General features: G+C 38.2%; 1 protein-coding gene across 1 annotated transcript in view; it reads right to left on the bottom strand.

Annotated features, from left to right (window-relative positions):
* VCAN (versican) overlaps positions 1-12,678 on the bottom strand; it is a 93,637-nt gene that overhangs the window by 58,130 nt on the left and 22,829 nt on the right. Inside the window, exons 4-5 of the mRNA XM_030467631.1 lie at positions 6,771-6,945; positions 6,526-6,653 (exon numbers count right to left, since the gene is read on the bottom strand). Coding sequence (XP_030323491.1) covers positions 6,526-6,653; positions 6,771-6,945 — 303 coding nt within the window. The remainder of the gene's footprint in view (positions 1-6,525; positions 6,654-6,770; positions 6,946-12,678) is intronic.

Here is a 12,678-nt window from a genome sequence, read left to right as displayed (position 1 = left end):
AGAAGGATTCCTGCTGTCATATTATTACTATGTCTTAATTATTGTGTCTGGAAGTACCTCAATTTCCCTGCCAAAATACTGGAAACAAGGAAATTAAGAGAAAAAATTTGTCTGGTCAATAAATAAATGACATAGTCACTAACACCAAAGCAGGGCAGATTCAGTTTTGTGTGTGTTAAAAGCAGTGTACAATGTTTTTATAGCTGGAGTACACTCCATTTAATAGCAAAATTACACAGGAAAACCCCAGGGCTTAGGACCAGCAGATGAAGAGAAACCTGTTCTACAGAAATTCAGACCATGACAATGTTCAGTCTGCAGACACTAATGTAATGAATGTTTTTTCTAGATTATGTTTAAAACCAAGATTGACATTGATTGTCCAGCCCTAGTGGTCAGAGCACTTGAAGAATTCTCAGGATTTTCTTCTTACACGTGTTTGTTTTCCTTGGTTAGAACACCTGATGAGAGTCATGCTTTCCCCTTCTCTTTCAAATATATCAAGGCAGATGAAGAAGCCAGGTTTTTCTCTTGAGGACAAAAGCTGATCCCCCAAGGAAAAAGCCTAAAATCTACAGACTTATCAGCTGCTTTTATGGCAATCTGAATTCTTTTGAAAGTTAATTCACTTATTCTCTCTCATCAGGAGACATCTCACTAAGCCGGGCATGTTTGTAGCTGAGAATTTCATGAATCACACACCTTAAAAGCAAGAACAGAAAGAAAGGCAGGACAGAACCACAGCCAGGGGTCAATAAACAACATGTATTGACTAGGGTAGAAGTAATGAATCTAGATGTAAACCCTTCAGCAGAGACCTTACCAGTAATTTCTTTCTCCATGGGTGAAACCGTAATTTAGGGATGGATGGGCTGCTGCTTCTTAAATGAAGTCTTTGAGCCTGACTATGTGGCAGTCTCAGCCCAGAGAAGAGCACCATCTCCTCAACTTCACCTACCATCACTATCTGTGCCAGGTACAACAAAGTAAGCTGCAAGTCCTGACACAAGAAGCATCTGCATATGGCAAATATAAGCATTATGTGCAAGTCCGTGAAAAATGCTTTACAGATACCTGTAGGACTGTGAATGGCCAAACACCTATGAAAAGTCATCATTATTATCCAACCCATGTGATGGAACAAATACTATGGAGGCACTCTTATTTGGTTGTCATATTTTTAGCCTTTTCCCCCATTGTGTTCTCCCAGCAACACGAGTCTTCATTATTACTATTCTATCTGGAATTTGGTGCTCACAAGCTTTACGTTGTGGTTAGGTGCTCAGATTATACAGCATCCCCTACCTTCTGTATCAACTAAAGAAAGACATAAGAATATCCAAAGGGATAATAAACACAAAAATCTAAAGTGGGAACTATTAACTCTAACAATTTTAGTTAAAAAAAAAAATTAAAAAAAATCTACCAAGCTCATCATGCAAAGATGCCCATATGGGGATTTTAGAGCTCCAGGGATTCTGGGTATATAGCTGCAGATGAGAGTACCCAGTGTGAAGTATAAAAGATGGCTAAAAGTGAAAAATAGCTGCAGATCAGAGTACCCAGTGTCAAGTACAAAAGATGGCTAAAAGTGAAAAAATACAGTATTTTCTGATGTTATATGGAACATTCTAAGGATGTTTCCTCACCTGCAGCTGTAGCCTGATGTCACTGCTCCTAATAAACCACAGTTAGCCATTGAAAGCTCAAGCAGTCATAAGACAATGCCATCATGACTTTGTTTTCCTCAGAAACATAGAACCTCTCCAAAGTTTCATTTTTAGAACATGAGCAAGAGTGCAAAGAAGCAGGAATATGGCAGCCAGTGTGGGGGCTAAAACATTTACCCTTGCATCTTGAGGACCATATGTCCCAAGTATTTCCATTTCCTTCTCCTCTCTTTCTTTCTTTGGCCAAAAGATCCAAACAAAAAGTGACAGCAAGCACCAACTGAGTACCCTATTTATACACCGTGGAGGGAAGAGACACTGCCTACTTCTATCCTTCTCTACACATGCATGAAGATAACAGAGACCACTATCTTTGCCTTAAATATTCTGGGAAAAACATACAGATATATTTCATCAAGACAGACCTAAAAAGTAGAATCTGTCTTCACTATAGCTGCATATAGTTAGCCTGTTTATCAATTCAACTCATGCTAGAGCTTTCCACCTCTCTCCCATACTGCAGACAGTCACAGCTGCAGTTATACCATAGAATGCCAAGTTGAAATGGACCTCAAGGATCACCTGGTCTAACCTCTCTAGGTAGAAATACAGTTTAGATGAGAGGGGTTTTTTTTCTCTGACACACCAAACTAATAAAAATTAGCCTTAACAATGTCACAAATCACTGTGAATCACTCTCTAGGACTGGAAAACCACGAAGGCCTAAGCAGCAAGGCTAGGAAAGATGGAGTCTTTTACTTGTGAGAACAAGTTAGTTGATTCCTTTTGATATACATCAGTAATGACTTAATTCAACTCTCCTGTATGTCTTAGGTCTATTCTATGCAAAACCAGAGGCTAAGTAGGAATCCACTGTATTTGACAAGACTAGATAAGTGTACTTTTCCCATAGGTTTGCCCTCTAGCATGAAGAGTAGCAAAGCAACTGCTATACTCTTGGAGAGCTCTGCTGTAGTTGCAAAGTGCCATGGGCTTTTACTTACACAGAGAAAGAAAATAAATTTTGCATGCTATGTTTCTTTTGTGTGTCCCTTCCACAAAAAAATTAGTTAGGTATCAGAAGTTTCAGATTTCCCCAAAGATGAGCTCTATCATGTTATGAGCTCAAATGTAATGTCATGCACAGAAACCACCATGACACTATTTTCTTTTTGGTTTACTCAAACTGGGCTCTGTGCCCTTTTTTTAGAACTCTTGGATACATGACCCTGCATTAGGTCACCCAATTCAAGTCTGGAGAAGCATCTAGTAGAAGCCAATAAAAAGGCTGTTATTCCAGCAAAAGCCCTGGACTAAGAAAAAAGGAAAATACTTTCCTTTGTGTCCTCATTTAAAAATCTAACCTAATTCTTGCTCCAGAATCAGAATGGATTCTAGGTAAGATGTTTGCTGCCCAAACAGAAAAGAAACTTCTCACCTGACGCCATATTTTAGACTATGACTCCCTTAATTATACTTATTCTCATAGAAATTTCCATGACAATACCAAAACTGCATGAGGCTAGGTGGAATGTGCTTAAAAGACATCTGGTTTTGCCTTTTTTACTTCACTGCATCTACTGGGGGAAGGAGGGGAGGAACAGGGCATGGAAGCAAGACTATATAATTTTCCCCACAGCCACCCAAAAATAACTTTCTTAGTGTGAGTCCCAATCTGCATATTACAAGCACTTGTTAGACATGTATGACTTCTAATAGGCTTTGGCCAGAAGACAATACTGAGTGAAGAAGCAGTTTCTGCTTTGGCTCTGCCCCACACACTCACAGCCCCTCCCTTTATTGGTGGCCTTTAGTGAGCAGATTTCACTTTGTCTCCATTCTGACATCATGGCACTGTCAAATAAATCACATACCCACATATCTGAAGATAGATTGAGAGCCTTTTCTTCCCCATCACTTGCTTCCATTCCAGGAATTCCATAGAAGACACTGTTACAGACAACTTAAGGGAACCTCAGAGTTATATCCAAACCTTTGCAGCTCAGTCAGTTTAGATTAAATTCTTCCTTAGATTAAATTCTTCCTTCCAACTCCTGCCATTAAAAGTATCCTGAATGTTTTTGTCAGTGTTTGGTACACTGAAATATGTGATGAAATACGAAGAATGTAAGCCAGTTTATAATAATAAACAATATCCAGTTCCTAATTAGGCATATTTTAGCTCCAAATTCTTATTTTTATCACTAGGACCTCAGAAATTCTAAATTCTTCCCATAATTATTGTTCACGTGTTTTAGCTAAACTCAAAATATTTAACTTATAATTGTGAAGTCTTTAATCTCTCTATCTATTCTCAGAACAAGAAAATGGTAAGAGTTAGCCTAGACAACTGGTCTTAATTTAAACTAATGGTTTGTGATTCAAGGAAAGATCTGTGTCTCTAACTTGGCCAGAAAGGAATAAAACTGAAATGGTGTTGCTCCTATAATCCTCTGTGCAAGTATCCATATTAGTACTGTAAATTCAATACATATTTTTTTTTAGATTATGTATTGCAAGAATTCCTACCACCACTTATGGCCTTTTGGGGTAACACAGGAATAGAAGCCAACAGACCAGTAACTGTTCAATGACTTCCATTATGACATTCTCATTATAGCCCAGACTTGGATATCATTAATAAAGGACCATATTATTCTGTGAACAGTCATCCCACTTACACATGTTCTCCAAATAAGTAGCTATTTAATGCAGTCAAGCCCAGTAGAGTTGGCACTGAATCAAAATGGGGGAAAGGGGAAGAGGGGGAAGGGGGAGAAGAGGGGGAAGAAGGGGAAGAGGGAAAACAGGGGAAAAGGGAGAAAAGGGGGGAAAGAGGAGAAAGGGGGGAAAGAGGAGAAAGGGGGGAAAGGGGGGAAAAGGGGGGAAAAGAGGGGGAAAAGGGGGAAAGGGGGGAAAGGGGGGAAAGGGGGGAAAGGGGGGAAAGGGGGAAAGGGGGGAAAGGGGGGAAAGGGGGGAAGGGGAGGAAAGGGGAGGAAAGAGGAGGAAAGAAAGGGGGAAAAGAAAGGGGGAAAAGAAAGGGGGAAAAGAAAGGGGGAAAAGAAAGGGGGAAAAGAAAGGGGGAAAAGAAAGGGGGAAAAGAAAGGGGGAAAAGAAAGGGGGAAAAGAAAGGGGGAAAAGAAAGGGGGGAAGGAAAGGATGACTTTTCCTACGTGTTCCTACGTGATGGTCTTGGAGAGTCTTAGTGGATCCTAGATGTAAAGTGGTCAATAATAGTCTTCAAGTCAGACCAACAAGCCCCTGTTGGTCTGGTCACATCAATCTTTAACTCCTCTCCCAGGTTCCAGATTGTTTTGAGAAAAACTGAACTTCCAGTTTTGACTTTTATTTAATTTTTATTTTTAAAATCTCAATGAGGGTATCTGGCCCTGAAAAATTGTTGGCTCATATGCATCCAGAATAAGCTTCTCCATACTAGTTATACTTTTTTGCAGGCTTGAAAAGATCGAAATTGAATTTGAAAGCCTTCATTGAGAGATGATTCAGAAGCCAATTCCACAAAGAACTGAGGGAAGATAAATGTTATCAGCTCCAGGTGTTCAGATGTGTTGCTCACCAGCAGATACAGATAGACCATGAGAAACATTAAGACAATGATGAAGACTAAAAAAATTCTGTCACTTAATTTTCAGAGTTAACAAACTCATATGTTTTCTGAGTCTTTGCAAAACATGCATTGCCTGTATTTTATAAATCTCCTAGATGAACATAGTCTGAGGCAGATCTTCATCTACTAAGAGAAAAATGCTTATTGACTTTAGTGACTAAACAAGTGGGGGTTTTTTTGGGAAAGGAACAGTGAAACTTCTATGGTATAAAAACCTGTTAAGACAGCTGCAGTGTAACACATTCAGAACACTACAAAAATGGAAAATGTACTTTGGTCCTGGTTGCAATGTATTTCTGTACCAGAACAAAGTTCCCATGTGCATAAATAGCAGAATGGTAAAAAAAAAAAAAAAAAAAAAAAAAAAGCTGAAGGACAGGAGAAGCTATTTCTGCATTTACATTTTAAGTATGTGTTTAACTAGCTGTAGTAATGTCTAAGCATAAGGGTATCTGGTGTCTGGAGCATATCCATAGGCCCACTGAAAGGATATAGTTAAATTCATTTCCAGAAGAGGGTATAAAAAATAATTACAATATCACACCTACAATACGAAGAATTTGTGCAAACTAGAACTCTCCAATCACAAGAAAATGTACCATATTTTTCATTCTGCTGCATTACAGCCCTTTAATGAGAAGCTTTTGCAGTAGCTATAGCCATACTAAGGAAGACTCACATTCCTCACTGAAATGACTCTGATTGTGTCTTTTTGATGCTGAGATGCTCTGTTTTAAAAAAAGTATCATTAAGCTTGGATTTCAATTGGATATCTATCTAATTTTATGGCATGGACACGTAAAAACCTTAATTACATACTTTATGAGCTATAATACAGCTAGTACATGTACTATCTCCATCTTTATTTATATATATATATATATATATATATTGTATATATACTTTCCCAAACATTAAATTAGTTTCTTTGAAAATCCTTTTATAACATTCGAAAAAATAAGATACTTCAACAGCAACTTTTGTGAGATCTACTGCACTAACTATAGCAGCTTTAAACCTGACTGACTCTTTGTAGACTTCACATTTGCCTGTAATTAAGGCCTGCTAGGCCACAAACCATAGGTTCACTTCATTCAGCAATTCCTTTCAGATTCAAAACAGCCAAAATTATTTTACAGAGTATTTCTTATTTCTTTGCCTTTCTACATGAGAACCTCCTGTCACTTTTAGACTTTGTAGTGCAGAGTAAATGTGGACCTATATTACCTTCCATGCGTTCCACATAGCAGTACACATCATAAGTTTCATTAGGAAAACGGCGTCCATACGTTCTGACTCCTTTCTTTCCCATTTTATCTCCAAAGCAGCCAATTCTTGGATGTCTAATTGGATACCTGAAAATGCAGCATGTTAATATTTATTATTATGGCATAGTCAACATTTGATGTTGGCACAGCCTAAGCGTATTCATTTTGAGAAACTGTGTCGAGAGTGCTTGTTAAATATCTCACCTAACAGTCTGGTCAGACACCCATCCAGCATCACATTGCTCAAATCCATCTTCATAGGCTGCTTTCAGTTGTTCTGGGCTTGCCATGACAGCACCATTGTCCAGACAAGTCTGCTGGGCTTGTGTAAAATTCAGAGTATACCTGCTGGTTGCTGCACGATAATGAAATACAACACCTGAAAAGACACAGAAGGAAAAAAAAAAATATATATTAGTTCTACATTCTGCATGATTTCTGCAACCATCATCATTCTGTAAACTTTACCTAGGTATTCTTACAATGCTGAAAAGAGATTGATACAACAATAAAAACAGTAAAAGGCTGAGATACACTACCGTATAAATGAAGCCCCCCCCTCTAGTGGCTGCTATCAGTAATTATAGAACACTTTATTAGTAGCTGGTGAAATTACACTCACTGTACATACAGAAAAAAAAATTAATTAAATCACAGAAGTATTTTCACTGCTATATTACAGAAAATGTTGATTTTAGCAATGCATGCTAAAATACGTCAAACGTATCACATAATTACCCAGATGCTTCCAAGTGCTGGTTGGCTGATAGCACTGCAGGCAAGAATGCTTATGCTAACAGCTCTGACACATTGGTTTTCTTGACACATCTAATTACAAGACAAAATCTGTGACCAGACTAAAAGTGGACTTTAAAAGAGACTTTCCCAAGCAGGCAGCTGCAGGAACTTCACACAGAAGTGACAGCAGTGAACAGGGTGACACCCTGGATGCCTGAGGTCTGCCAGCTGCAATGAGGCATGTGGCCAAAACAGACATCAAAAAAATAGTGCCTTCAATGCAGATTTGTTACTCATTGATGGGTTTGATGTCTGTTCCTATGCATCAAAGCTTACCATAAATATAACACTTATAAATATATTGCTGTTGATCAATTTTTCATAATCACACACTCTCGCACACTCTGCAAATGATTCAGACAAAGCTATGCTTGCTTTTACTTGGGACCCTTCTGATTCTGCAAAGAATCTTAACAATTTCAGAAGTTACTTGAGCACGTCAGATGTTTGGACCAGGAGGCCTAGATTTAAGATGGTCTTAGTTAAGAAGGGATCTGTCTAGAAGCCACATGCTGTATTCCATGCACACATAATGCCAGTGAATTCTGCTACAGCTACAGACATACACCTAAAAAAAAAATTTTTTTTTAAAAGTCTCCTGATCTCTGAAAAATAACATTCAGACTCCCTTATTGCACTCTAGAATCTTCACAAGCCTTGCAACACCATAATACATCCACTATGCAGAATGGCTACAAAGCAAGAAAAAACCCCAATAAAACGTTCCTTTACTCTGATGATTTTATTGCAGTACTTCATAAAGAGGAAATAACACTGTAATACAGTTTGGGAAAATGGTGATGATGTAGCAATAAAGAATTTACCAATGACTCTAGTAACAAAGAGTACTGTTGAAAGATGGAAGAAGTCTGCTAATTTATGAGTAAGTAGAAATGTGGGCATCCTAGTAAAATGTTGCTTCAAGAGGCTCCAATATATTTAGAAACAATTTTTTCATTAATACAAATACAGTACAAGTTTGCAAGTTGTTATCAAAGGTCTATATATGACCAGTAAATTGAAAACACACGGTTTTCTTTTTGTTTTGGATGACTAAGAAAGTTCCTGAAACTAAATAAAATACTATCTGAAACCTACTAACAGGTAGATTAAACCTCGACCACCAGACACCAATGTTATCAAAGTTATTGGCAGAGAAATAAGAAACAGAAGAGGAAACAATGGGGATCCCTGTATTTCATAACTTAGTATGGATTCACACACCAGCTGCAGCACTAACTTGAAGCTTACAGACCACCAAGCATCCCTGTAAAATGCCTTTTCAAACCACTGACAGAACTCATCAAGAACAGTGCTTCTATGAAACAATGATGTAGTTTCAGCTTCAGATGGGCCCAACAGTTGTTTGGCAACAGTGACAGGTGAAGAATACACCCTGAAAAATTATGGCAATGTGTATATTTCTCAATTAAATTTTCCAGGTGCCTGCAATTCAGTCATAGATGCTGTTAAATTTTTAGATTAGTTCACTGCATTATTTGGCCCAGGCCCCGTAACATCATTCCATACAATTTCAGGAGCTAGCAAATACCAGGGACAGCTTCCAATGGGAATCTTCACCCCATTCTGGGAGCCAAAGGAGAATAACAGCATGGATGAGGGCCACACCACTCCAGACAGACTCAGGCACATTTTCTTATTAACTCAGATGTCTTGACATTGACAAGAATGTCAAAGGGATGATTTCACTAGCTCCTGCATCCCTTCACTTTCTCTCTTATAGGGCATCCTCCACAGCCTGGTTAGGTCAAATTTACACATGAAAAAGATGTGTAAAACTTTATTTATATATGTATGCACATATTTTTATATAGGTATGAGTGCATATTTTAGCTTTGTGAACCCTGAAAACCACAGTCTTTTACCACATGTCCAACACAGAGCACTACCAGACAACAGAAAAGGAGTTGCAAAAGCAACTAATCATGTTCAGAATTTAAAAGCTTAAAAGAAGAAAACCATGATTTAAAGTTTTTTTTATTAATGATCTGGTATTCATTAAAGTATTTGTTTTAATATATTCAGAACTTAGTAACATGGGATGACACTGTAAGCAATCATCCCTGCTGGTACAAATGATCATAACTATCTCTGGTGACTTGAGTTTAAGTGACCTGCTTTGAGTTCTGGATCCAGATATTATAAATGAGTGGCTTTTACAGAGCTCACAACAGAAGCAGATAAAACATTTTCCCTGAATCATAAGTATAAACTCATAATTATATTCACAAGCTGGACATCTGGCTTTACTACCTTGCTGAATGCCTAGAAATATTTTGATGGTTTTGTTTTGTAGCATTGGTATTTCTGTAGTATGTGGTACTTGACGCTGACACCATAGCTCATAATCAAACAAGAAATGCCCAAGTATATGAAGTAATTTGTTAATACAGTTTGTTGTTTTAACTTTAATTAAAATGCATTCACTATGAATTCAAATTAATTGCCTTTTTATTTTTCCAAGCTTGCATAACTGATGTTATATGACTTCAACTGGGCACAAGAGTACTGCTTCTCAGTACAACAAACAAACTTATGAACTTTGCAGGAGATGGCAACATGTTTCTCTGAACTTGTATTCTTTTTTAAAATTTCCTAATGCTGAAAATCTTATGAGTGGATTCCCCACAACCAGCTGTGTCAACCTCCCATTTCTTCCACATTGGAAGAAACCACTGTCCTTCTGAGCTGGCATCCATTTGGGATCCCTGTGACACCTGAACAAGGCACTACTAAAGAGTTAATGTCACTGCTTATTTTTGAAGTAGCTTTTGCAGTTCCAAGAAGACCCTTTGGTCATTTGTAAATCCTGGAAAGGAACTTGGGGAATGCTTTGTTCTCTTTGGCCTGATCCAAAAGGTAAACTTCACCTATTCTTAGAGCTGAAGGCTCCTCCATTTCCAGTGAGAAGCTAATGGACATAAAAGAAACTCCAAGATGAATGGGAGGAGGATGTCAGTATGTATAAGCCTGTGCAACAGCTGCAATAATTAGACGACCCCCTGGGGCTAAGAAGATTAAAGTGCAAGACTTTCATTGTTTCAGCTAGACAGAGAGAAAGGGACACAATCCATTGTCCAAGCTTTTGCACTTTAAAACATTTGTAAAGGACTTTTTTTTCCCCTTTGTCTATTTCCTCCTTGAAAGAAAAGGCAAGAAAGGAGTTGCCCTAGGAACAAATAAAGCAACTGGAAAACAGACTGCAGCAGCATAGTGTTGTCACTGAACATCTGGCAAACAAAGTCAGTGTAATTACAGGAAGGAGTAGCAGTGGCTGCAAGAAAGAGCACTCATAGGAAAGTAATTTGTAGCATCCAAAATTCACTTCTTTCTGAGCAGGGCAGAATATCTTTTAATAGTTTGTCTCTGTCTTAGAACAGAAAACAAAAACATAAAGTATTTCACTTTTAACAAACCAGAGCTACCACAGGTAAAAAAAAAAAAAAAAAAAAAAGGCTGGTTCTGTGGTTTCACACCTCTGGGTTGCAACTTTAATGCTTGCCAGGTTATCATTGCAGCAAAGCCCTGTGGAACTGTCGGGGAAGGGCTGCTGGTATAGCTAATAAACTACACCCCATTTTCATCAGTGAGCTCACAGTGCTGCAACGTGCTCTTGGAGTGAGACAAAGCCTGAATTTCAAAAGTTGCCTCACACATCAAAGAATACCTAAAGAAAAAAGGTTATGACGGTAGTGTTTGTTATTCTGTTAATTTCTATGTTCACAGACCCTTTAAATAACTCTCAGTCCTCTGCCAAAGCTACCACATAGTTTTGGTGATCGATCCTCCTTGCCTTTAATGCACAGGACAATTTACATTACAAATACATGCCAAAATAGAGGCTACAGGACTGAGCACTGTATGAAAGGAAGGAAAATGGCAGCATTTTCAGCTTCCTGCATGAATAATTCATTTGTGCTTTTCATTTGAAGTTTTGCACCCATCTTCTGACCCCTGTCTTAGGCTTTGGCAACCTGAGAAGAACAGGCTGGACTTGCATCAGCAGGAACCCCCCTGCAAAATGCCTCAAGGAACTTCTCATGGTGGGAAGACAAAGTGCATACCAACCCCTCTGCCCTGTAAGCCCCACTGCCCCCTGCCCTCCAGGGACAGACTTCTTGCACTTACTTTCACATTACTCCTCTGTGCAAACTCTTTGTGTCTGTCCTCACAAAGCACTGTGGTTACTTGAAGATGTATGGAAACTCGTATGGCCAAATTGGTCCAGATAAGGAAAGACATAAAAGCTGAGCTTTACCTGTATTTTTCTAACAGGGAGGACTTCACTACATCTGTGTTAATCAGGTCACACAAGTGTTCACAGAGGCCAAGGCACTGCTACTTAAATTAAAATTACTTTAAAAAAAAAAAAAAAAAAAAAAAAAAAAAAAAAAAAAAAAAAAGGTAAAATAAATAATGCAGAAACCCTCCCAGCCTGCCCATCAGCTGCCATGATCCAGTCCCAAGTTGATGGACACAGAATTTTGAGCAGAGATTTTGCTTCCCCATTCCTGCCACACACTATACGTAGACCATGGGTCTTTCTCATCCAGAAATAAATATCCCTCTCCTGTGCTTTGATGGCCAATACACATTGTGCTCTTTCCTTCACAGCTTCAGAAGTCAGGGATTCCTCAGTGCAGGAGAGTCAACCACATGCTTAAATATTCATGTTAATTCAGTTAGCAAGGAAGCACAGAAGTTCAGCAACAAGAAGCAGTAAGATTTCAAGGCAGATAAGTCTAAAAGATTAAATAAAAGCACCTCTTCAAATTCCATACTTCAGAGATAATAAGGGGGAGTTCTGTCTGTAGATGGAATAAATCAATTAGGTTGTCAACACACAATCTCTTAGGCTTAACAGCACAATTGAGTGGCACTGTTCCCACATCAGAAACAACTCCCATTTATTATCATTATAATGCCTGCAAGAAGAGTTTGCATAAAAAATGAAAACGTGAAGTACCAGCAACTCTGCTTCTCTAGTGGCTGTTTCTTTCCTTTAGCAAGGTCACTGCTTTAACCCTAGAATTTTGTTTATTGACTTAAAAATACACTAAAAACAAAACAAACAAACAAAAAAAACCCCAGAAAACCACACACAAAGCTCTAAACTAAAAAGTAAACTAAAAAGACTAAAGTTTCTGATTTGCAGCAAAAACTACCAAAATTACCATGGTCTTCCAAAACATGACAAAATAAAAGGATAATATGCTCTCAGTATTGGTGAAAAATATGCACCAACAATATTAGAAAAAAAAGAGAAACAAAATGGGATAGACCTCATTTACCA

This window comes from Calypte anna, chromosome Z (assembly GCF_003957555.1).
Source record: "Calypte anna isolate BGI_N300 chromosome Z, bCalAnn1_v1.p, whole genome shotgun sequence".
NCBI classification, from domain to species: domain Eukaryota; kingdom Metazoa; phylum Chordata; class Aves; order Apodiformes; family Trochilidae; genus Calypte; species Calypte anna.
This window is presented reverse-complemented; position numbering and strand designations above follow the sequence as displayed.